Source organism: Ranitomeya variabilis, chromosome 2, assembly GCF_051348905.1.
Source record: "Ranitomeya variabilis isolate aRanVar5 chromosome 2, aRanVar5.hap1, whole genome shotgun sequence".
In the NCBI taxonomy this organism is placed as follows: Eukaryota; Metazoa; Chordata; class Amphibia; order Anura; family Dendrobatidae; genus Ranitomeya; species Ranitomeya variabilis.
Window position 1 is genome coordinate 228,428,221 of NC_135233.1, and position 26,818 is coordinate 228,455,038.

A 26,818-nucleotide genomic window follows, 5' to 3' on the forward strand; every position below is an offset into this window, starting at 1 on the left:
GCCCCCTCAACATCACCACACATAATCCCGCTCCCCCACCCCATTACCACACATGATCCCGCTCCCACCACATCACCACACATAATTCTGCCCCCCACCACATCACCACACATAATCCCGCCCCACCACCCCACATAATCCCGCCCCACCACCCCACATAATCCCGCCCCCCCACCCTATTACCACACATAATCCCGCCCCCCACCACATCACACACATAATCCCCCCCGTCACATCACCACACATAATCCCACCCCATCACCGCACAATCCCGCCCCACCACATCACACACATAATCCCGTCCCCATCACATCACCACAAATAATCCCGCCTCACCACCCCATCACCACACATAATCCCGCCCCCCACCACATCACCACACATAATCTCGCCCCCCGCCACATAACCACACATAATCCCGCCCCTCCACCACATTACCACACATAATCCCGCCCCCCAACCCATCACCACACATAATCCCGCCCCCCACCACATCACCACACATAATCTCGCCCCCCGCCACATAACCACACATAATCCCGCCCCCCCACATCACCACAGTCCCGCCCCCACCACATCACCACACATAATCCCGCCCCCCACCACACATAATCCCGCCCCACATCACATCACCACACATAATCCCGCCCCCACCCTATTACCACACATAATCCCGCCCCCCACCCCATTACCACACAATCCCGCCCCCCATCCCATTACCACACATAATCCCACCCCACCACATCACCACACATAATCCCACCCCACCACATCACCACACATAATCCCGCCCCCACCACATCACCACACATAATCTCGCCCCCTGCCACATAACCACACATAATCCCGCCCCTCCACATCACCACACATAATCCCGCCCCCCACCACATTACCACACATAATCCCGCCCCCCACCACACATAATCCCGCCCCCCACATCACCATAGTCCCGCCCCCACCACATCACCACACATAATCCCGCCCCCCACATCACCATAGTCCCGCCCCCACCACATCACCACACATAATCCCGCCCCACATCACATCACCACAAATAATCCCGCCCCCCACCACATTACCACACAATCCCGCCCCCCAACCCCATTACCACACAATCCCGCCCCCCATCCCATTACCACACATAATCCCACCCCACCTCACATAATCCCGCCCCCACCACATCACCACACATAATCTCGCCCCCTGCCACATTACAACACATAATCCCGCCCCCCCACCACATCACCACACATAATCCCGCCCCCCACCACATCACCACACATAATCCCGCACCCACCACATCACACACATAATCCCGCCCCCCATCACATCACCACACATAATCCCGCCCCACCACCCCATCACCACACATAATCCCGCCCCTCACCACATCACCACACATAATCCCGCACCCACCACCCCATCACCACACATAATCCCGCCCCCCACATCACCACACATAATCCCACCCCCCACCACACATAATCCCGCCCCCCGCCACATCACCACACAATCCCGCCCCCCATCACAGTCCCGCCCCCACATCACCACACAATCCTGCCCCCCACCACATCACCACACATAATCTTGCCCCCCACATCACCACACAATCCTGCCCCCCCACCACATCACCACACATAGTCCCGCCCCCCCACCACATCACCACACATAGTCCCGCCCTTCCCCACATAACCACACATAATCCCGCCCCTCCACCACATTACCACACATAATCCCGCCCCCCACCACATCACCACACAATCTCGCCCCCCGCCACATAACCACACATAATCCCGCCCCCACCACATCACCACACATAATCCCGCCCCCCATCACATCACCACACATAATCCCGCCCCACCACCCCATCACCACACATAATCCCGCCCCACCACCCCATCACCACATAATCCCGCCCCCCACCACATCACCACACATAATCCCACCCCCCACCACACATAATCCCGCCCCCTGCCACATCACCACACAATCCCGCCCCCCCACATCACCACACATAGTCCCACCCCCACCACATCACCACACAATCCTGCCCCCCACATCACCACACATAATCTCGCCCCCCACCACATCACCACACAATCCTGCCCCCCCACCACATCACCACACATAGTCCCGCCCCCCACCACATAACCACACATAATCCCGCCCCTCCACCACATTACCACACATAATCCCGCCCCCAACCCATCACCACACATAATCCCGCCCCCACCACATCACCACACATAATCTCGCCCCCCGCCACATAACCACACATAATCCCGCCCCCACCACATCACCACACATAATCCCGCCCCCCACATCACCACACATAGTCCCGCCCCCACCACATCACCACACATAATCCCGCTGCCCACCACACATAATCCCGCCCCACATCACATCACCACACATAATCCCGCCCCCCACCACATTACCACACATAATCCCGCCCCCCACCCCATTACTGTTGTGAATTCCGTTCTCGGGCTCCCTCCTGTGGTCATGAGTGGTACTTTCTGAGTTCTGTTCATGGGCTCCCTCTGGTGGCTTTTAGTGTTACGGCTGGTCTGTAGCTGGACTTCAGCTGCCTCGTTTCCTGCTAGGCCTGCTGCCTATTTAACTCCATCTGGACCTTTACTTGTTGCCTGCTGTCGTTGTATTCAGTACTGGTTCAGATCTCTCTGGGACTTCCCTTGTGACCTGTCTCCTCGTGGAGAAGCTAAGTTCATGCTAGTCCATTTTTGTTCATTGCTATTTGAAAATGTGTCTCAGTATGTTATGAGTTCAGTCCAGCTTGCTTATATGCTATTTGATTGCTAGCTGGAAGCTCTGGGGTGCGGAGTTGCGCCCCTCACATCGTGAGTCGGTGTGGGGGTCTTTTTGTATTCTCTGCGTGGATACTTTTGTAGTATTTTATACTGACTGCACAGATTCCTTGCTATCTTCTGACTATTTAGTTACTAGCGGGCCTCATTTGCTAAAACCTATTTTCATTTCTATGTTTGTGTTTTCCCCTTAAACTCACCGTTATTATTTGTGGGGGGCTGCTTACACTTTGGGGTAAATTTCTCTGAGGCAAGTGAGGCTTTGTTTCTCTCTAGGGGTAGCTAGTTTCTCAGGCTGTGAACGAGGCGTCTAGGCCGAGTTAGGAACGCTCCACGGCTGCCTATAGTGTTTGTTGATAGGATCAGAATTGCGGTCAGTAAAGTTCCCACATTCCCGGAGCTTGTCCTTATTTTTGGTTTACCCATCAGGTCAGTTCATGTGTTCCTTACCACCAGGATCATAACACATTACCACACAATCCCGCCCCCCATCCCATTACCACACATAATCCCACCCCACCACATAACCACACATAATCCCGCCCCTCCACCACATCACCAGACATAATCCCGCCCCCCACCACATTACCACACATAATCCCGCCCCCCCACCACATCACCACACATAATCCCGCCCCCCACCACATCACCACACATAATCCCGCACCCACCACATCACACTCATAATCCCGCCCCCCATCACATCACCACACATAATCCCGCCCCACCACCACACATAATCTCGCCCCCACCACATCACCACACATAATCTCGCCCCCCCGCCACATAACCACACATAATCCCGCCCCCACATCACCACACATAATCCCGCCCCCATAATACCGCTCCTCCACCACATCACCACAGATAATCCCGCCCCCCACATTACCACACATAATCCCGCCCCCTCACATCACCACACATAATCCCGCCCCCCACCACATCACCACACATAATCCCGCCCCCCAACCCATCACCACACATAATCCCGCCCCCCACATCACCACACATAATCTCGCCCCCGCCACATAACCACACATAATCCCGCCCCCCGCCACATCACCACACAATCCCGCCCCCCCCACCACATCACCACACAGTCTTGCCCCCACCACATCACCACACAATCCTGCCCCCCCACCACATCACCACACATAGTCCCGCCCCCCACCACATCACCACACATAATCCCGCCCCCCACCACACATAATCCCGCCCCACATCACCACATAATCTCGCCCCCCCGCCACATAACCACACATAATCCCGCCCCTCCACCACATCACCACACATAATCCCGCCCCCCACCACATTACCACACATAATCCCACCCCCCACCACATTACCACACATAATCCCGCCCCCCACCACATCACCACATAATCCCGCCCCCCACCACATCACCACACATAATCCCGCCCCCCACCACATCACCACACATAATCTCGCCCCCCCACCACATCAACACATAATCCCGCCCCCCCACATTACCACACGAGGCTCCGTCCCCACACATTACCACACGTGGCTCCGTCCCCCCACATTACCACACGAGGCTCCGTCCCCACACATTACCACATGAGGCTCCGTCCCCACACATTACCACACGAGGCTCCGTCCCCATACATTACCACACGAGGCTCCGTCCCCACACATTATGACACGAGGCTCCGTCCCCACACATTACAACACGAGGCTCCGTCTCCACACATTACCACACAAGGCTCCGTCCCCCCACATTACGACACGAGGCTCCGTCCCCCCACATTACCACACGAGGCTCCATCCCCACACATTACCACACGAGGCTCCATCCCCACACATTACCACACGAGGCTCCGTCCCCACACATTACAACACGAGGCTCCGTCTCCACACATTACCACACGAGGCTCCGTCCCCCCACATTACCACACGACGCTCCGTCCCCACACATTACCACACGAGGCTCCGTCCACTCACATTACCAAACGAGGCTCCATTCCCCCACATTACCACACGAGGCTCCGTCCCCACACATTACCACACGAGGCCCCGTCCCCACACATTACCACACGAGGCTCCGTTCCCCCACATTACCACACGATGCTGCGCCCCCCCACATTACCACACGTTGCTCCGTCCCCTCACATTACCACACGAGGCTCAGATCAACACATTTTAACACGAGTCTCCGTCCCCAGACATTACCACACGAGGCTCCGTCCCCCCACATTACGACACGAGGCTCCGTCCCCACACATTACCACACGAGGCTCCGTCCACACACATTACCAAACGAGGCTCCGTTCCCCCACATTACCACACGAGGCTCCGTCCCCACACATTACCACACGAGGCCCCATCCCCACACATTACCACACGATGCTCCGTCCCCCCACATTACCACACGAGGCTCCGTCCCCACACATTACCACATGAGGCTCCGTCCACAGTCCACACACACATTACCAAACGAGGCTCCGTCCCCACACATTACCACACGAGGCTCCGTCCCCACACATTACCACACGAGGTTCCGTCCCCACACATTACCACACGAGGCTCCGTCCCCCCACATTACGACACGAGGCTCCGTCCCCACACATTACCACACGAGGCTCCGTCCACACACATTACCCCACGAGGCTCCGTTCCCCCACATTACCACATGATGCTCCGTCCCCCCACATTACCACACGAGGCTCCGTTCCCCCACATTATCAAATGAGGCTCCGTTCCCCCACATTACGTCACGAGGCTCCCGTCCCCACACATTACCACACGAGGCCCCGTCCCCCCACATTATCACACGAGGCTCTGTTCCCCCACATTACCACATGATGCTCCGTCCCCCCACATTACCACATGATGCTCCGTCCCCCCACATTACCACACGAGGCTCCGTCCCCGCACATTACCACACGAGGCTCCTGAGTGTGCCGAGCGTTAGCTGGCTGGAAACAGCTAGTCTAATATATAAAGCTGAATGTGTGTGTGTATGTCCGGGATTGGCATCTGCACCGTCGCAGCTACAGCCACAAAATTTTGCACAGTCACACGTATGGACCCTGAGAGCGTCATAGGCTATGTTGTGAGGCGAAATTGTAACCCCGCGCATTCCAATTCACTAAACAATTTTGCCCCTCTCTACATAATGGGGAAAAAGTGAAAGGAAAAGTGTTGGAGGCAAATTGACAGCCAGGAGGAGATGGCATACAGGTATATACTATATACAGGGGAGATGATATACAGCTATATATTATATACAGGAGATGACATTCAGGTATATACTATATACAGGGGAGATGACATACACGTATATACTATATACAGGAGGAGATGACATGCAGCTAAATATATACAGGAGGAGATGACATACAGGTATATACTATATACAGGGGAGATGACATACAGGTATATACTATATACAGGGGAGATGACATACAGGTATATACTCTATATACAGGGGAGATGACATACAGGTATATACTATATACAGGGGAGATGACTTACAGGTATATCTAATATATAAAGCTGAATATGTGTGTGTGTGTGTGTGTGTATGTGTGTATGTCCGGGATTGGCATCTGCACCGTCGCAGCTACAGCCACAAAATTTTGCACAGTCACACGTCTGGACCCTGAGAGTGTCATAGGCTATGTTGTGAGGCGAAATTTTAACCCCGCGCGTTCCAATTCACCAAACAATTTTGCCCCTATCTACATAATGGGGAAAAAGTGAAAGGAAAAATGTTGGAGGCAAATTGACAGCTGCCAGATGTGAACAAGGGGGACTTAAAGAGTGAGAGCAATGGCGCCAAAGAGTATATACCGTACAGTTGCTAAGGTGGGGCCCCGACATGGGATACTCACCACACATGGGGATATGAACACACACACACAAAATGCGCCACACACTACCACGTGCTTGAACACATATCACCCTTAGCACACATCTCAGCACACATTTCACCACACATACACCAACCTCGCCACATAAAAGTCGAAACACAAAAGTCGCCGCTCAAAATTCGCCACGCGCAAAACTCGCCACATGCAAAACTAGGCTCCCGCAAAACTCGCCACACGTGCAAAACTCACCTCATGGAAAACTCGCCACACGCAAAACTTGCACACGTGGAAAAATTGCCACATGCACAAAAGTTGCAACACATGCAAACATTGCCTCACACAAAACTTGCACATACTCAAAACACACCACACATAAAACTCGCCAAGCGCAAAACTCGCCATGCACAAAACTTGCTGCACACAACTTGCTACACTAACCTGCCACATGCAACTCAACACAAAAAGTTGCTACACGCATGTCGCCACACAAAAGTCGCTACATGCATGTCGCCACACGCAACTCAACACACGCAACTTGACACATGAAACTCACCCTAAAACACACACAAGTCTGGTATTATCCTTCAAAAATAAAAATCTGATTAATAAGCAGACAAACTACAGGAGCAACAACTGTACCATATAGGAGATCCGGCAGCTGTCAGTCACATGACCTGTCTATTATGTGTATGTGTGAGCTAATATATACTGCCAGGGGGAGGGCTTCCTGTTGGCTGGGGATTTATCAGGCTGCCAATTTAGCTTACAAATACTGAGGTAAAAATACTGAGCAAATAACGTGTGAACGAGGTCTAACACAGGAGGAGATGACACACAGATACATACTATATACAGGAGGAGATGACACAGGTATATACTATATACAGGGGAGATGACACACAGGTACATACTATATACAGGAGGAGATGACACACACATATATACTATATACAGGAGGAGATGACATACAGGTATATACTATATACAGGAGGAGATGTATACATTTTGTTAAGCGGGCACCATCCAAATCTTCTCGTACAAAAGGGGATCACCATATGCATAACAATAGACAATAGCAGCAAACAAGAACAAGCGTATGCACAAAAATAGGGATCACCACAATATAACTAAGGGTAGAAAAATCTTTATTCGAAGAACAACGTTCACAAAGACATTTAAAAACATCTAAAAACATAGTTAGAAATAATGGGTCCACCAAAATACCAGGTAAATACTGACAAAAATATACACCTTACACAGCTAATACAAATCCTCTAACAGCATTTAGCATAAATCACAACTGATTCCGACAGTACACCCAATTTACATTTGTGCACGGTAAGGATCAATCTTTCAAGGTGCTGGGCAATTGGGTTGGCACTTATGGGCCACATGTACTAATACCAGATGGGGATATAATGAAAAAAATCCTCAATACTAAATAATTGCCACACTAAGTCCTCCTCAACAACCTCAGATGTCTCTTACCCAGCCCTAGTGCAAACCCTTATGGAAACGATCCTATACCAGCAGGCTTGTCAGATCAGTGGAGCTGCGTGGGTGCAAAGGCCCACGCGTATCGACGCTCACGGCGTCTTTCTCAAGGTCAATGTGATACTACTCACGTTGTTCCCCGGTATATAAGGTCAACAATAATGTAAGGAGCACTTGTCAGCTGTGCAGGGGCATGGCGACACCAGATATTCCACCCGGCGTTGTGGACGGTACACTGCGCAAGCGCTGGGAGAACAAGGTCCCAGAAGGCTGTGCGCGGATGTCAAGACATGCGCAGAACAGCCATAATCCGGGTCTGGTGACCATGGAAACCGCCAGCATCTATCGCACACATATACAGGAGAAGATGACACATATATACTATATACAGGGGAGATGACACACAGGTATATACTATATACAGGAGGAGATGACACACTGGTATATACTATATACAGGGGAGATGACCTACAGGTACATACTATATACAGGGGAGATGACACAGGTATATACTATATACAAGGGAGATGACACACAGGTATATACTGTACTATATACAGGATGAGATGACACACAGGTATATACTAAATACAGGAGGAGATGACACACGTATATACTATATACAGGAGGAGATGACACACAGATATATATTATATACCGGAGCAGATGACACACAGGTATATACTATATACAGGAGGAGATGACACAGGTATATACTATATACAGGAGATGACATACAGGTACATACTATATACAGGAGGAGATGACATACAGGTACATACTATATACAGGAGGAGATGACACACAGGTATATACTATATACAGGAGGAGATGACACACGTATATACTATATACAGGAGGAGATGACCTACAGGTATATACTATATAAAAGAGGAGATGACACATAGGTATATAGAGGAGGAGATGACATACAGCAGGTATATACTATATACAGGGAGATGACATACAGGTATATAATATATACAGGAGATAACATACAGGTATATACTATATATAGGAGGATATGAGATACAGGTACACTGTATATAGTATATACAGCAGAAGGGATGACATACAGGTGTATACTATATACAGGAGGAGGTGACATAGGTATATACAATATACAGGAGGAGATGACATACAGCAGGTATATACTATTTACAGGGGAGATGACATACAGGTATATACTATATACTGGAGATGACATACAGGTGTATACTATATATATAAGGGAGATGACAAACATGTATATACTGAGGGGAAAATGAGAGGTGTGAGGTGAAAATGAGGGGTGTGAGGTGAAAATAAAAAGGTGTGAGTGCAAAATGAGAGGAGTGAGGGAAAATAGTGGAGTGATCGGAAAATGACAGATGTGAGGTCGAAATGACAAGTGTTAGGGGGGAATGAGAGGAGTGAGGGGGGAATTAGAGGAGTGAGGGGGAAAATGAGAGGTGTAAGGGAGAAAATGAGAGATGTGAGGGGGAAATGAGAGGTGTGATGGGAAAATAAGAGAAGTGAGGTGCTATAACTAACCACAGATATTTACTATGCCCAGGCAACGCCGGGCTCTTCAGCTAGTATTTATATATTGATGGTATTTATGTTTTGTCCAAAAAGAAAAGAATTTCCAGCTTCACCGAATCCGTAAAAAAGAGTTTTCTTTATTCACATACTATTGAGCATAGATGATACAGACTTCAGCACAAGCCATATGGGTAAGAATCTCAACGCGTTTCTGGAGACTAAGCTCCCTTAATCAACTCCCTTAAGGGAGCTTAGTCTCCAGAAACGCGTTGAGATTCTTACCCATATGGCTTGTGCTGAAGTCTGTATCCTCTATGCTCAATAGTATGTGAATAAAGAAAACTCTTTTTTACGGATTCGGTGAAGCTGGACATTCTTTTCTTTTTGGACTCTATACGCCTGAACACAGCGGGTCCGTGCTCCCGAGGATTGGTTTATGCATCACGGGTGAGCTGGTTTATATTTCTTCTTTCAAAATTTATGTTTTGTGTATTGTTTCAGTAAGTGGTTTTTATTCTATTGGTGGTTTGTGGATACTCCACTTTTTCTTCTTCAATAGTATGATGTTTGGAGTACTCCACCACTTAATCATGCGGTATTGATCTATTATGTGGGAGGACATTAAACCTTAATTCTTTACCTCAATAATGTTTTTGCGCCATACGAATTTACTAGTGCCTGTAAACCATTTATCTAGATGAGTGATCTGCAAAATTGATACAAAGCCATAGGAACTCCTGAAGACTCCCCTTCCCTTGTCTCAGTGTTAGAGATAGCTGGAGGAGAAGAGCATACATAGATCTGGAGCGAGAGGTGGGGAAAGTCTCTACAGTTTTATGGAGAGCAGAGAAAACAGGCTAAAGACAAAAATAAATACACGTGGAGAAGACATAAGACTAGGATAGAAGCTGTTCTGATATGTAAATGCAAATGAAGAGAGCAGCACCCTGGATACAAGCAAACCCCAAAGACACCCTAGATTACTGGGAGAGACACTTTCAAGTTTTAGATTTTTCCCTTGTGGATCAGGCTGCGTATGTGGGGCTTCTGAAAATGAATCAAGGAATGAAGATTGTCGATTAAAACTTAGAGTAATTTTATTAGCTAAAAGGTAACCATTAACATACGTAAAAATAATTTTTCTATGTCGAAGTTATCCACAGCCATTAATGTGAGCAGCACATTGCCCCATGTAAACAGAAAATGTGCAAACAACTATATACAAATTGTATGGGGACTGGATGATGGCTCTTTGGTCCCCACACAGCTTGCATCGGCTTCTGCAATAGGCCATTAGGCACAGATTTTATTGTTGCCTATATAATTGTAAAAGCCCATTAAAAATGCAGAAACTTCAAAATGTACTTGCTGTTAAAATTCTGCTCTATTCCTGAGTAGTCACATGTGCAGCTCCTTGCTACAGTCTGTTCACAGAGGAGATTTCCTGTCTGTGCTTGGTATGCCTCAGTCAGCAGCTCTGCTGTGTGCTCTGAATGGTGATGGCAAGGGCAATGGTCCTCTGCAAGTTTACAGTGACTGGGGATGTGCACAAGAAGAGAGAGGACATACACATTTCAGGGTCAACACGAGAACAACTAATCTTATCAACTTGTTACTTTGACTTTTGGGCACTTCAGCTTGCTAAATTACATTATGATGAATGAATACATTATGTGAATCCTTGCTCCCCGAGAGCAAGTGTAGTGACAGTGACAGCACCTGGAACATTATTGAATGCAAGAGAGGCTCAGGGGCTCAGGTTTGGACATACTGGGTGACGTGGAAGGAATTTTAGGAGAAAAATACATACATTTGTACATACAGCAATTAATTCATCTTAAGACTGTGTAGGAGTCTCAGAATTTTGCTTTGTATGTGGAGTCTCAGGATTTTGCTTTCTATGTGCTGTGTCAGGTACTGATGATGGGAATATGTGAGCTGAGACCTTGTTCAGAATTAAAACAATAACAAACCTCAAGAATGGCTTCAAGGGGCAGAACAGAAAGCCATAAAACAAAAATAAAGGTAACAAACAGGGCAGGAGTTTGGGTCACATTACAGGGTGAGCAAGATAGCTTTTTTCTGCGCATGAAAAAAACTGTTTAGAAAGAACGACTTCTATACACACTGTTTAGGCTACGTTCACATTTGCGTTGTTGGGCGCAGCGTCGGCGACGCATACCGACGCATGCGTCATGCGCCCCTGTCTTTAAAATGGGGGGCGCATGGACATGCGTCGGTATGCGTTTTCTAGCGTTTTACGATGCATGCGTCATATAGACGCACAAGACAGGGCGCAGGGGGACGCTACATGTTGCAGTTTTCCTGCGTCCTAATTTTTTTTAAAAACGCATGCGTCGCACTTGCGTCGTAAATGCGCCAAAAAAACCATTAGTGTCTATAGAAAACGCCCAGGGCGCAAGTGCCTGCGTCGTCCTGCGTTGTTCGACGCATGCGTCTTTTGATTAAAAAAAAAAGTGAAGTGTCAATTTTTGTAATGTTGGACGCATGCGTCACAAAACACTGCGTTGTGCATGCGTTTTGCGTTGCGTCGCCGATGCTGCGCCCAACAACGCAAATGTGAACGTAGCCTAACAAGATCGATCTGTGTGCATAAAATATCATGTTCTAGGCAGCATATCTGTTATTTACACCTGATGATGTACTGCTGAGAACAATGATTTTCAAGCAAGCTTAAAGGGAATCTGTCAGTAGGTTCAATTCTACTAAGCAGTCAACATGGGCACCCAGGTCATAGAAAGTTGAATAAAACCTTGACATCGGTGATCTGAGGTCATATTTCAGAGAAATGCATGTTTTGCTTAATATGTAAATTAGCTGTTAAGATCTATGGGCTGGACACATCTCCATGAAAGTCTGCCTCCAGAGCTTATTTTAAATGACAGGAGGTGATACCATTGTGAGACATGTAATGACTGACAGACTGATCTCCTTGATCTACACTTCACACACTGGAAACACCCCTTTTCATTTACAATAAGCTCTGGAGGCAGATTACGTGGGAGATCTATGTCCAGCCCATAGATCTTTACAGCTCATTTACATGTAAAGAAAAATGTGGATCACTCTTGAATAAAATAATGGATCGCAGATATCAAGTTATCACTTTATTAAACTTTCTATGACCAACATGCCCATTTAGACAACTTTGGCTGGTGGATCCTACTGACAGATTCCCTTTTAAAAGGATTCAGTTCGAAGAACGAGGGTTTAACTCATTTGTTGAACAATTACCAGCCTTTCTAGACCGCCCAATTATTGGGACAGGAAGATTCCTAGGAATGCTCTTTCCCGATTATCAGCCTATGCAAATGGGCCCTTATTGAGCTCATATACAGTACAGACCAAAAGTTTGGACACCCTTTCTCATTTAAAGATTTTTCTGTATTTTCATGACTATGAAAATTGTACATTCACACTGAAGGCATCAAAACTATGAATTAACACATGTGGAATTATATACTTAACAAAAAAGTGTGTAACAACTAAAATTATGTCTTATATTCTAGGTTCTTCAAAGTAGCCACCTTTTGCTTTGATGACTGCTTTGCACACTCTTGGCATTCTCTTGATGAGCTTCAAGAGGTAGTCACCGGGAATGGTCTTCCAACAATCTTGAAGGAGTTCCCAGAGATGCTTAGCACTTGTTGGCCCTTTTGCCTTCACTCTGCGGTCCAGCTCACCCCAAACCATCTCGATTGGGTTCAGGTCTGGTGACTGTGGAGGCCAGGTCATCTGGTATAGCACCCCATCACTCTCCTTCTTGGTCAAATAGCCCTTACACAGCCTGGAGGTATGTTTGGGGTCATTGTCCTGTTGAAAAATAAATGATGGTCCAACTAAACGCAAACCGGATGGAATAGCATGCCGCTGCACGATGCTGTGGTAGCCATGCTGGTTCAGTATGCCTTCAATTTTGAATAAATCCCCAACAGTGTCACCAGCAAAGCACCCCCACACCATGACACCTCCTCCTCCATGCTTCACGGTGGGAACCAGGCATGTAGAGTCCATCCGTTCACCTTTTCTGTGTCGCACAAAGACACGGTGGTTGGAACCAAAGATCTCAAATTTGGACTCGTCAGACCAAAGCACAGATTTCCACTGGTCTAATGTCCATTCCTTGTGTTCTTTAGTCCAAACAAGTCTCTTCTGCTTGTTGCCTGTCCTTAGCAGTGGTTTCCTAGCAGCTATTTTACCATGAAGGCCTGCTGCACAAAGTCTCCTCTTAACAGTTGTTGTAGAGATGTGTCTGCTGCTAGAACTCTGTGTGGCATTGACCTGGTCTCTGAGCTGCTGTTAACCTGCGATTTCTGAGGCTGGTGACTCGGATAAACTTATCCTCAGAAGCAGAGGTGACTCTTGGTCTTCCTTTCCTGGGGCGGTCCTCATGTGAGCCAGTTTCTTTGTAGCGCTTGATGGTTTTTGCAACTGCACTTGGGGACACTTTCAAAGTTTTCCCAATTTTTCTGACTGACTGACCTTCATTTCTTAAAGTAATGATGGCCACTCGTTTTTCTTTACTTAGCTGCTTTTTTCTTGCCATAAAACAAATTGTAACAGTCTATTCAGTAGGACTATCAGCTGTGTATCCACCAGACTTCTGCACAACACAACTGATGGTCCAAACTCCATTTATAAGGCAAGAATTCCCACTTATTAAACCTGACTGGGCACACCTGTGAAGTGAAAACAATTTCCGGTGACTACCTCTTGAAGCTCATCAAGAAAATGCCAAGAGTGTGCAAAGCAGTCATCAAAGCAAAAGGTGGCTACTTTGAAGAACCTAGAATATACTGTAAGACACATTTTCAGTTGTTTCACACTTTTTTGTTAAGTATATAATTCCGCATGTGTTAATTAATAGTTTTGATGCCTTCAGTGGGAAATTACAATATTCATAGTCATGAAAATACAGAAAAATCTTTAAATCAGAAGGTGTGTCCAAACTTTTGGTCTGTACTGTACATCACACGCAATTCAATAATAAATTTCCTTCCATAGAAAATTATTCAGTGAAAAAAGATAAAAGTTTCTCTTGAAGCTTCTAATATCTTTACTGGCTTAATGATAGAAGATGAGGGCAGGAAAATATGAAATTTAATGAAAGATGCTGAAAGAGCCAAAAAGATACATTAATACAGACTGTTACGGCTGGTAAACATTAGCACATAGTTGCAATTATGACTGCCTTACCAATTAGCTGTTCTGCAGATGTCTGAACATGTCGTTTCAATAAGTGTTAGAATTCTCAATGGTACGTTTATTTCTTGTCTGATTCTGTCTCACATTTGTATCCAATTGAAAGTGAACAACCAAGACATGATTCATGGGTTAATGGGGGGAAAAATTAGACTGCAACGCTGCCCTTTTCCCCCCTCTCTACTAGCAGCTATGTAGAAAGCAGATATGAAATGATAGTCACTTTCTATCTTACTGCTACTACTTGAGATGAATGTAGCTTAGAAGAACATAGTCCAAGGACCCTAAGATAGGAAAACAGTAAACAGTGCCAAAAGCAGGAGCCAGAGATGTAGAATAGTAAAAGACCCATAATTATCTCCAAATTCATGAGAGTCGGTGAGGGCAATCACATGGAAAAAGTCATGGAAGGCTGCCCCGATTTCACTAAGTAATCTCAGCAGGAGGATGAAGAAAAACCTCAGAGCTGAACTCTCTCTGTGTCCTTGATAGGAGATGGGGGTCAACAAGCCTCTGTATGTGAGTGATCTCCATGGAACAGTTGTCTAAAACTATAGGCTCTTTTGTGGTTGGGAGAAAGTGATCAAGAATTTAGTGATTGTGTAGAACCCCTGCCGAACCTAATGCAGGAATGGTACATCATTGGCAAACAAAGGTGCAGTGTAAATCTCTTGGTCCTCAGTGCAAAAGCTATACACCTTTAATGCAAGTGTCATAATACCATTACCTCAAGATGCAGAAAAAAAATTGGCTAGTGGTAGGGACAATGGCACCAGACATCTTTTCCAGGCGGGTGAACCCCATACACCTTTTTTGGTTTTGTTTTTCTTTCCCTTCAATGTTTCCTTTTTAGATTTTTTTTTGTTTCCTAGCACTTTTTTTGTGCAATTATTGACTACCAGTGTTTTTTAGCATTATAACTAGTGCCTTTTTTAACACCATTCAACAAAAGAAGAAACCACTAGGGGTTTTCATCCAAATAAGCTGACAAAGCACTAAAAAAAAAAAAAAACACGTGGGGGGTCTTCTGAGCCTTCCAACTGGAGCAGAAAACGGCTGGAGAGTGATATGCCCAATTCTTTTAACCGCTTGGTGTTTTTTGGAACCAGAAGCGGTTAAAAGACACTCAAAAGCCTTAGCATTCTCTGGGCACATTTTCAGGTGCTCCAAATCAGCCTGAAAAAAACTCCAAAATATTGTGTGAACATACCCTTTAGACCGTTAAAAAAAAAAAAAAAAAAAATTGTTACAGATGCATTTGCAGATAGCGAACTGTGGGTTTACTTATTCCCTAATTAAGTTTTTTCATTCGGTCATTTAAACCGCAGAAACGGTGTACTAGTGGGGGTATTATCAAATAGATCCATAAAATAAAAAATATATATTATATGTGTGATATATATATATATATATATATATATTTATATATATATATATAATTGTCTAAGTAAATATATTTCTAAAGGGGCTATTGACATGAAATTCTCACCAGGTGTCAGTAAAAACATCCAATCCACGCAGGCAAAGAGGTAAAACCATATATGTCCATAAATTATGTGTAATACTGAGAAATAACACAGGGAAAAAGTATTGAACACTTACTGAACTTTATTGAATGTTTCGTACAAAAGCCTTTGTTGGTCATGGCAGCTTTCAGACGCCTCCTGCATGGAGAAAGTCTCAGGCATTGCTCAGGTGTGATTTTGGTGCATTCTTCCACATAAATCCTGAAAGCTCCTACTATTAACTCTGAGCTTTACTTCCTTCCATAGACTTTCTACTGGATTCAGGTCCGGTGATTGGCTCGGCCATTCTAGCAGCTTTATTTTCTTTCTCTGAAACCAATTCAGAGTTTCCTTGGCTGTGTGTTTAGGATTATTGTCTTGCTGAAATGTCTACCCTCGTTTCATCTTCATCATTCTGGCAGATGTCAGCAGATATTTATAAAGAATGTCTTCGTACATTTGTGCATTAATCCTTCATTCAACTACATGATGTTTGCCAGTGCCGCATGCTGAAACACAGCCCCATACCATGAAGTTATCACCTTCAAACTTCACTGTTTGTATGATATATTTGGGTTGATATGAGGTGCCTTTTGGCCTCCATACATGGTGTGTATTATGGAATCCCAAGAGTTAAATTTTGGTCTTATCTGACCATATTATATTCTCCTAGTATTTCTCAGGTTTGTCTAAATGTTGTCGAGCACGCCCTTTGTTCAGCAATGGAGTCTTGCGTGGTGACCGTGCATACAGGCCATGGAGGTTGAGTGCATTACTTATTGTTTTCTTTGAAACAATTTTACCTGCTGATTCCAGGTCTTTCTGTTACCCTCAATAGGTGGCCTTTGGCTCTTGGACAACTTCTCTTATTCTTTTCATTTCTCGGTCTGCGATTTTGCAGGGAACACTTGGTCGTGGCCTGTTTATGGTGAAATAATATTCTTTCCACGTCCGGATTATGGCCCTAACAATGTCACTGGAAACTTCAGTTGTTTAGACATTCTTCTGTAACCAATGCCATCAGTATGTTTTGAGACAGCTCACTGGTTTTACCCAACATGAGATGTTTCTTGTGAGGCACCTTGGTAATGAGACACCTTTTTTCTAATTACTGATAGATTTTAGTTGTTGTCATGACTTTCCATGGTATTTTGTTCCTCTCTTTCTTCAGGTGTTCAGTACTTTTTCCCTGTGTAATTTCTCATTATTACACATAACTGGTGAGAATTTCATGTCATTAGCACCTTTAAAAATATATTTACTTAGAAAATTGGTGTTTTATTCAATACTTATTTCACCCGATCTATATCCATATCTATCTCAGTTCATCAAAGTAGACTCCAAATATTTCCAGCTCTAGTCCCTCAATATAGTTGTTTTTTTGGGGATTCTGTACCCTGCTTAAATTTGTTCAATGGACCATGTTTCCAGCTCCACAGATAAAGGAGAGTTGGCTGGAACCTCAGAAGATCACAGGAATTTCTCTCAGATTTTACAAGGTCATAAATGTCACATCTTGTTTTAGTAGAGTGACTTCTGGGTGTATCAACCACAATAAATTGGCAACATAAAAGGTTTAGTGACCCTACAGTGCCTTTCATAATATAGAAGGCTGTAGAAGAAGAGAGAAGTCCTGGAATATGCTTATAATTTGCTGGTAGGAAAAGATGAGAGGTAACCAAGAACCGAAAACAAACCGCAAAAGACCACAAAAATTCTTACATGCTTTTGGACAGGAACATCACATTCTGGATGTTGTCCAAAAAAGTCCTTTATGAGACTATGCCGTGTGTCATCATCAGCTGCGTCATCTGCTTCTAGCCACTCCCCAGCGTACGCTATATACTACGCTTACACTACAGGTTCCTTGGCACTGCTCCCAGGTCACAGACTCGTGACTTGGCTCCAAAATCAAATGGAAACGGAACATCTATTTTCATCTTTTTTGTAATTAAACACTTCTTCAGTCTAAGAAATGCTTAGTATGTCTGTGGTGACAAATGATAGTACTTACTGATGGAAATAGATTTCATTAGCCAGAAAAATTAATAAACATAACCCAGACATTTGGGGAGGGGGGGGGGGGGGGCAAATAAAAACTAACAATGGTTGTGTGAATGCGATTTGATTTCCTTTTGGCCGAATATGCCTATGTTCTTAATAATCAAAGGGACAGAAATATAAGTCACTGCCAAAAAACCTATTCTCTCTAGTGAAAACACAAGGATAGGCATGTTGAAATTCAACATGCCTGATCTTATTTTCACCCAGCCATCAGAGGACACTATGGACATCTCCATATACATTGGATGATCACCCGACATTCAATTAATGTGTATGGCCGCCATTACAGAACAACATACAGTCAAAATTCTGTCTAAACATATCTAAGCTTACATGTATGAGTGGATTTATCTTACAAGAAGGAAGAAGTTCCTCACTTTTGGGGAAAAAAAAGTATGCCTCTGACAGCAGAACTGGCCAAAGAGACCAAAGCTAAAGCCAAATTGTATCATTTACTATGCAACGGGTGGATGGAGGTGGACAATACACAATGGTGGACAATACTGGTCCCACATGATTCTGCAGACTTTTACCTGCTGAGGTGAGTGATCACTCTGTAAACTGACTACAGGGTAGAAGGATGTAATACAGAGGGAGAAAGATACTGAGATACTGGAGTCTTTGCATGCAGAACACAATGCAGTAAAGGGAGTATTCTGGTCACCTTATCACCTTTCAGTCCAGATTCTCCTGCGTTCCCCGGCAGCCCCTGCAAAACAGTGCGAGAGCTAATATGTAAATAGGACAGTAATTAGGTGAAATATACTTCAATTCTGAAGTTAAAATATAATAAACATTTTAGTAAAATCCCCAGATTAACTGTACCATACACTGTGTGCAGAATTATTAGGCAAGTTGTATTTTGATCACATGATACTTTTTATACATGTTGTCCTACTCCAAGCTGTTCAGGCTTGAGAGACAACTACCTATTAAGTACATCAGGTGATGTGCATCTCTGTAATGAGGAGGGGTGTTGTCTAATTACATCAAAACCCTATATAAGGTGTGCTTAATTATTAGGCAACGTCTTTTCCTTTGGCAAAGTGGGTCAGAAGAGAGATTTGACGGGCTCTGAAAAGTCCAAAATTGTGAGATGTCTTGCAGAGGGATGCAGCAGTCTTGAAATTGCCAAACTTTTGAAGCGTGATCACCGATCAAACGTTCCATGGCAAATAGCAAACAGGGTCGCAAGAAGCGTGTTGGGCAAAAGAAGGCGCAAAATAGCCCATGAATTGAGGAAACTCAAGCGTGAAGCTGCCAAATTATTATTATTTATTATTACAGCGCCATTTATTCCATGGTGCTATTATTATTATTTATTATTACAGCGCCATTTATTCCATGGCGCTTTACATGTGAGATTGCCATTTGCCACCAGTTTTGCCATATTTCAGAGCTGTAACGTTACTGGAGTAACAAAAAGCACAAGGTGTGCGATACTCAGGGACATGGCCAAGGTAAGGAAGGCTGAAAAATGACCACCTTTGAACAACAAACATAAGATAAAACGTCAAGACTGGGCCAAGAAATATCTTAAGACTGACTTTTCAAAGGTTTTATGGAATGATGAAATGAGAGTGACTCTTGATGGGCCAGAGGCTGGATCAGTAAAGGACAGAGAGCTCCACTCCGACTCAGACGCCAGCAAGGTGGAGGTGGGGTACTGGTATGGGCTGGTATCATCAAAGATGAACTTGTGGGACCTTTTCGGGTTGAGGATGGAGTGAAGCTCAACTCCCAGACCTACTGCCAGTTTCTGGAAGACAACCTCTTCAAGCAGTGGTACAGGAAGAAGTCGGTATCGTTCAAGAAAAACATGATTTTCATGCAGGACAATGCTCCATCACATGCCTGCAACTACTCCACAGCGTGGCTGGCCAGTAAAGGTCTCAAAGAAGAAAAAATAATGGCATGGCCCCCTTGTTCACCTGATCTGAACCCCATAGAGAACCTGTAGTCCCTCATAAAATGTGAGATCTACAGGGAGGGAAAACAGTCCACCTCTCGGAACAGTGTCTGGGAGGCTGTGGTGGCTGCTGCACGCAATGTTGGTCGTAAACAGATCAAGCAACTGACAGAATCTATGGATGGAAGGCTGCTGAGTGTCATCATAAAGAAAGATGGCTATATTGGTCACTAATTTTTTGAGGTTTTGTTTTTGCATGTCAGAAATGTTTAGTTCTAAATTTTGTGCAGTTATATTGGTTTACCTGTTGAAAATAAACAAGTGAGATCGGAATATATTTGGTTTTTATTAAGTTGCCTAATAATTCTGCACAGTAATAGTTACCTGCACAAACAGATATCCTCCTATGATAGCCAAATCTAAAAACAAAAAAAACCCACTCCAACTTCCAAAAATATTAAGCTTTGATATTTATGAGTCTTTTGGGTTGATTGAGAACATAGTTGTTGATCAATAATAAAAATAATCCTCTAAAATACAACTTGCCTAATAATTCTGAACACAGTGTATTTCATGTCATTAGGTGAATACAACTTCCACTCACCTGACAAATCAGTTCGGTGTATTTATCTAATGACCCCCATACACATGACAGAAGAATCTCTCCCGAGACAGGATGCTACTGAAAGGAAGTATCAGAAATCCGGCAGCGGCTTACTCACCTCAGCCTATGGAGAGCACATGCATGCTTAGCCGTATCAAGCATTCAAGTGCATAGGGGTGAGGGGACATGTGAGAAAGAGCTAATCGCTAGCTAAGGTGTATCTTTAGTCTGCAAAATTTTGCATACAGAGATTAAGGGCTACAAAAAAAGCATTGTGGGTTCAATGAGCCAGAGGCCGGCACAGACCACTCCATCCTCTGCTTTTCCCTTTTGCTCTACATGTTCATGACATGTACATCATCCTCTGCTCCCAGTCATAGACCTCAAAGACATCTTCAGAGCTGGGTGTGACAAGTCACTCATTGAACACCACACTCCCCTATACCACAAGCCATGGAGAACGCCACTTCTTCACCAGTGTTCTCCACATATTAAATGTTATTAAAAGAGCAAGCTATAGAACTTACTAATATATGTCAATCATCAATGGTGTGCGCTGATCTGAAAATATCAGCTCCATTTCTGGGTTGTGCTTGATACTAAAGTCAGCCCCCTTCTTTGTCACAACAAATGCACAGACAGAGAAGGGAGCTGGCAAACCTATTGAAAAGAGCCAGCCCAGTTCACACACAGCACCGATGACACAAACAGAAGCTAGATATGGTGCTGCCAGGACCCACCGATGCTTATAGATGAAGATGGCAGCTTGGATTATTACAGTGTTTCAGTAAGTGGTAGAACTTACTATTCTAAACACATGGAAGGAATTTTCTTAACTAGATAAATCCATTTTCACGGTGAGTATTAACCAGTAAACTGTTGTTATTCAGTCAGTTCCGTTAAGCCCCCAAACCGCCATCAATAGATTACATAGGCCTATTTCTGCATTTCATGTCCCAAATATTTGCTTTGTGCTAAACCACCTGTTAAATGTAACGCTCGTCATATGCTAATTAGGTAAGACTGGACAGGTGGACTATGCTTTAAGCAGACTAATCTGATGCCCTTAGGTGTGGTTGACATCCTCTCCACTGGCCGCGTCCTCTCAAAAAAAGTGCCCTCCTGAGCAAGAAAGGAGAACACACCACGCTTCAAGATGATGATATCAGTTGGAACAATGAAAGTTACCTGATCAATGTCTGAAGCAAACTACTTTATGTGAAGCAAAGCATATGGCGATGGGAAAAAAATGTTTTATCACAGAAGTTAACATTTGGGCTAAAAGTTCAGAGATAGAGGCAATTTGAAGGGCTAAAGAACCCGGCAGGTTCCCTTTAATATGATACTATTACTTTACATAGATTTATCACAGACTAGTCCTGGCACCGGTGGCCATTTTAGGAAGAGATGTAGCCCCCAAAATGACAGATGTACATTAAAGAAATGTCCTGTGTTGTATGAAGAGTTCAAGTATAAAAACCCAGGGACGTTCCATCACATTTCCAATCTGCAGTGTCCATTCCCTCCTCTACATAGGTTCATATAGGATACTTTATAACAACACATGTGGATATATTTGGTTGCTAACAGTTTGACCAAAAATCATTTTCAAAAGTGGGCGCTTACCTTTAAACCTTTGGGTCCCATAAAGCCTATAGGTCCAATAGCACCCATGTCACCCTGAAAAGAGCGGGAAACAATAGCGTTTTCAGAAAAGATTTACAGAGTACAAAGCAGACAACAAATTGGTAAGGTTTGATTTATAGAAATCTGAATTAAATAATAGTACAAGGCAATCAAACCCATTAAATGCAAACAGGTTGATGACTAAGTGACCACTGAACGAATGATCGGCTGGGGAACAATGGTCGCAGCCATACACATTATACTCCAAGATCAGTTGGTAAAAATCATTGTCCGTTTATAAAATTTCACTGGAAGAAAGGCCATTAAAACATTTTCTCAGAAAAATCATCAACCCTCTGGGTATCATTAAAATATATGAGCAATGCTTTGTTTTCAGCAGACCAACACAGACTAAAATGTGCTTGGCTGCACCAATGGAATGATTATTCACCACATGATCATTAGTTTAACACCCACATTGTATATCCACCAGAAGGTTGGTTTCACACATCCGACTTTCACTGACCGCAATATCCACCAGCTGTGGATTTTTTTACCCAAATTCAACAGCCTCAAAAGAATAACTGAGGTTGTTGGTTTGGTAGAGGAGACCAGACTCCGGGCTGGACATTGCAGTCCATGCTCAGCCCGTGAAATTTCAATGTGTGAAACCATCCAAATAGAACAACATCAACTTAATATAGAGCACAATGGGCACCATAAGGTAGAGTATGAACATCACGCCATCTGTGAAAGGTATGTGTGTAGGCCACTGCTTCCATAGGAAAGGTAACCTCCCAAATACAAGGGAAGAAATGGAAGACGTATTAAGAGTACTACAAAAGAAATAAAGCTAGTAAAAAAAGTCTGTCTAATTAACAAAGCTACATCCACTAGAAAATTGGCTTAATGAGCACAAAAAAATTATTTTACACCTTGCAGCACATGTATTTGGTGTTTTATATACTTTCTTCAACGCAAAAGTCTTGCACTAAATTGCAATCACATTCAACAAAACTATGCTGAACTGCGCTGTGTACCTGGGCTGAGATTTAATACAATAAAGCAAGCCAGTCAATAGATGGTGTAAGCTGTGACTGGACAGTTCAAAGATGCCCCAAATTTCGCAAACAGCTTGAGATACTCTGATAAATTTTGGGCATTTTAAGATCATCTAGATTTCTAGCCTAAAGGGCCACTTACATGGACCTACCAGCAGCACAATACAATCACCAATGAGTAAACTTTTACTGATCGGTGGTTGTTTGACTGACCAAAGTCAACGATGCGCACTGAGCAAGCTATACTAGATTTCTCAGTGCACATAGACTGCCATGGTTCTCGGCAGCGCGAGTCCTGTTTACATAGGACGATCAACGATAAGCATGATGATCTTTTATTTGTAAAAAGAAAATTAGGCACTAGTTGCTGAAAATAAGCAATATTCACTGGTTCATACCTCAATATGCCTCCTTAGGATATCGGTAGGGTGTGGTGCATTCACATAGAAAACATCAAGGTAAATCATAAGAAATTGAAAGAATTGGAGCACTCACCCAGATCCTTCTTGATGTGCAATTTTATTCCATGGTAAAACGTGACATCAAACCATATTAAAGTGCGGCGTTTCAGTTAGCAGGGGAGCTATGCAGATGAGAGAGCTTGTCTGTCAGACTCCCCTGCTACCTGCACTCCGCACTTTAATATGGTTTGATATCACGTTTTACCATGGAATAAAATCAAGAAGGATCTGGGTGAGTACTCCAATTCTTTTAATTTCTTATGATTTACCATGATGATTTTTTAACATAATTTTGCATAATAGATCGTCTCAACAGATGAACGAACGTTTTGCTCTTTCATAGGGTGATCGGCAGCCTGTTTACACAGCAAGATATTAGCAAAAAGAGCGTTTTTAACAATGCTCGTTCACAATTACCTTGCGTTTTAAGGCTTCTTTACTTTGATCTGTGTAAAAGAGTTTTAGTGAATCTCTCCTGTTGTCTATTCATGGTATTATAATAACACAGATTTCCAGGAGATGATTCTTATATTACAGTGACCCCCAAATATTGTGTATGGGGATTTGGAAATCTGTCTTATTTACAATAACACAGATTTCCAGGAGATGATTCTTATATTACAGTGACCTCCAAATATTGTGTATGGGGATTTGGAAATCTGTCTTATTGGTAATATTGCAGCACTACATTGCAAATACCCCAAATTACATCTACATTACTAAGAGCAACAATATTAAAAGAATCACTGAAAAAACAAACAAACAAAAAACACAGCACTGGAAATCTAACAATCAATGACTATCAATAAATAGCGCAAACCATTCGTGGTAATAAAATGTGATAAATGGCAATTCAATAGTTAAACAGAATCTCTTCAGCCTCTCATCTCTGCACTTCCTATGGCCCAGCTGTAAATGAGGTCTCCAACTATTATTTTATCTGCACGGGAGATCTTCCCATCTGAGTACAGTGGTTTGAGGACGGGCTGAGAGCCAAGGGTAGTTCATATTCTGAAAGAGCTTCCTATGACCAGCGTAGAAGGCTCCTCTTGTCTGTTAGCTACCTGGCTCTACTACCGCTGACTAGTAGGAACTGAAGCGGAGCAGGAGGGGGCGAAAGATCAAAGAAACTTGATCTGTGCCCATTCATTTTTTCAGCAAGCCTGGGGCAGATATGATCAGTAGACCCTGTATTGTCCTGGAGACTTGATCTACTGAAAGGTTTGGGGACCGTCTAGGGGCACAGCTCTCCGCAGGCTTGCACGCTCCCAGCTGTGATATTATTTGCATCCATACAGATGAAGTGAGCCGCTTTATCCTCCTCTGTTGTGGTTAGCAGCATTGGAGATGAAGTTGACTTTTAATGGCTTTTCAGACAAAAATATTTAGGTCTTGAATCACGCGAGCACGTCTCATGGCATATAGTAGTTATATCTTCACAGCATTTCTTGTTTTCATGTTTGCGATATACCATGATTTGACTGGAATAACTACTGTAAGTGGCATGCATTGCTTGTATGGGCTAAATACACAGAAAAAATAACCTTACAAGTGTCGCTATGTCAATGGGGTCTGGAATATGAGCAGCTGTAAAAGACCCTATAAATTGCATATTTTAGCTCAATATTGCCCTCTAGCTTTTAGCCAAGAGCCAGACTGACAACAGCAAATTGGTGCCCGACGTTCAAAAATAACAAAATCTTACTACTTCAGTTTCCTCTCCAAACACTTACAGAAAAGTTAACTTATATTTTCTGGGAGAATCCATTTATCTCCAATCCATGACACAAGGAATGACATGCTGATAAGAGGGGCTTCAACTGCGATCTTGAGATTGAGGGTCTTCAGCCCCATCCTGTGTGGAGGTGTGTATGCTTTACCTCTGTTCCATTCATTGTCTATAGGACTGTAGTAGGCCATTTCTGGCATTTCCATAGACAACGAATAGAGTGGAGGCAGAGCATCTCTGCTGTATTCAAGACTGGGCTGCAGAGCTCAGATCCCAAGAATCACAGCCTTTATCGTGGGACCCAACACTCAAGCACACAGTGATCAGCAAGTTACTCCCTATTCTATGGATAGTTTGATAACTTGTGTGTGTGTAATGACCCTAAAAGGGTTGACATAACTGACATTACTTTTATTTTTCTAAGACATGGGCTGTTATAAAATAACAAGGTAGGCATATTGCTCACCTCCTCACACACTCATGAATTCAGTGCAAGTCTTTCCAGTGATCATTTCTAGTGGCAATGATTGTATGTCAAGGCGCTCTTGTATGCAATTAAAAGGAAAAAAAATGGGATTCTTACCTATAAACCCTTCATATTCTTCAATCCCATGTACATGTGCATCACTTTACTAATCTATTTAATTTTCTAGTAGATGAAATGCATGAATAACTGTTTTTAACTGTAAACAGGATGGGTCTTAGAGGTCTGCGAGCTGCACTTAGCCGACACTGCTGTGGATTTGTTCCCCTCTTGTCCAGGAATGGCTTTTAGTCGGGAGCCCCATACACAACAAGCTGCGATGCTCTGCATGTCCTGACACCTCTCTATCACAATCAGGAGGACTATTTCCATCACACTGTGCTGCAGTGACTCTTTTGCTTTGTTGCTACTCCCAAAAAATGTCAACTAGCCTTGGAAGCCCATGACTCTGTCTCAGTCTTGCCTCCAATGGA

At 44.2% G+C, this 26,818-nt stretch overlaps 1 protein-coding gene across 2 annotated transcripts in view; it reads right to left on the bottom strand.

Moving 5' to 3' along the window:
• The window catches only part of COL27A1 (collagen type XXVII alpha 1 chain), a 477,424-nt gene that overhangs the window by 288,239 nt on the left and 162,367 nt on the right, over positions 1–26,818 (bottom strand). For both annotated transcript variants that reach the window (XM_077283906.1, XM_077283905.1), the window contains exons 15-16: positions 22,611–22,664; positions 19,136–19,180 (exon numbers count right to left, since the gene is read on the bottom strand). In XM_077283906.1, coding sequence (XP_077140021.1) covers positions 19,136–19,180; positions 22,611–22,664 — 99 coding nt within the window. The remainder of the gene's footprint in view (positions 1–19,135; positions 19,181–22,610; positions 22,665–26,818) is intronic.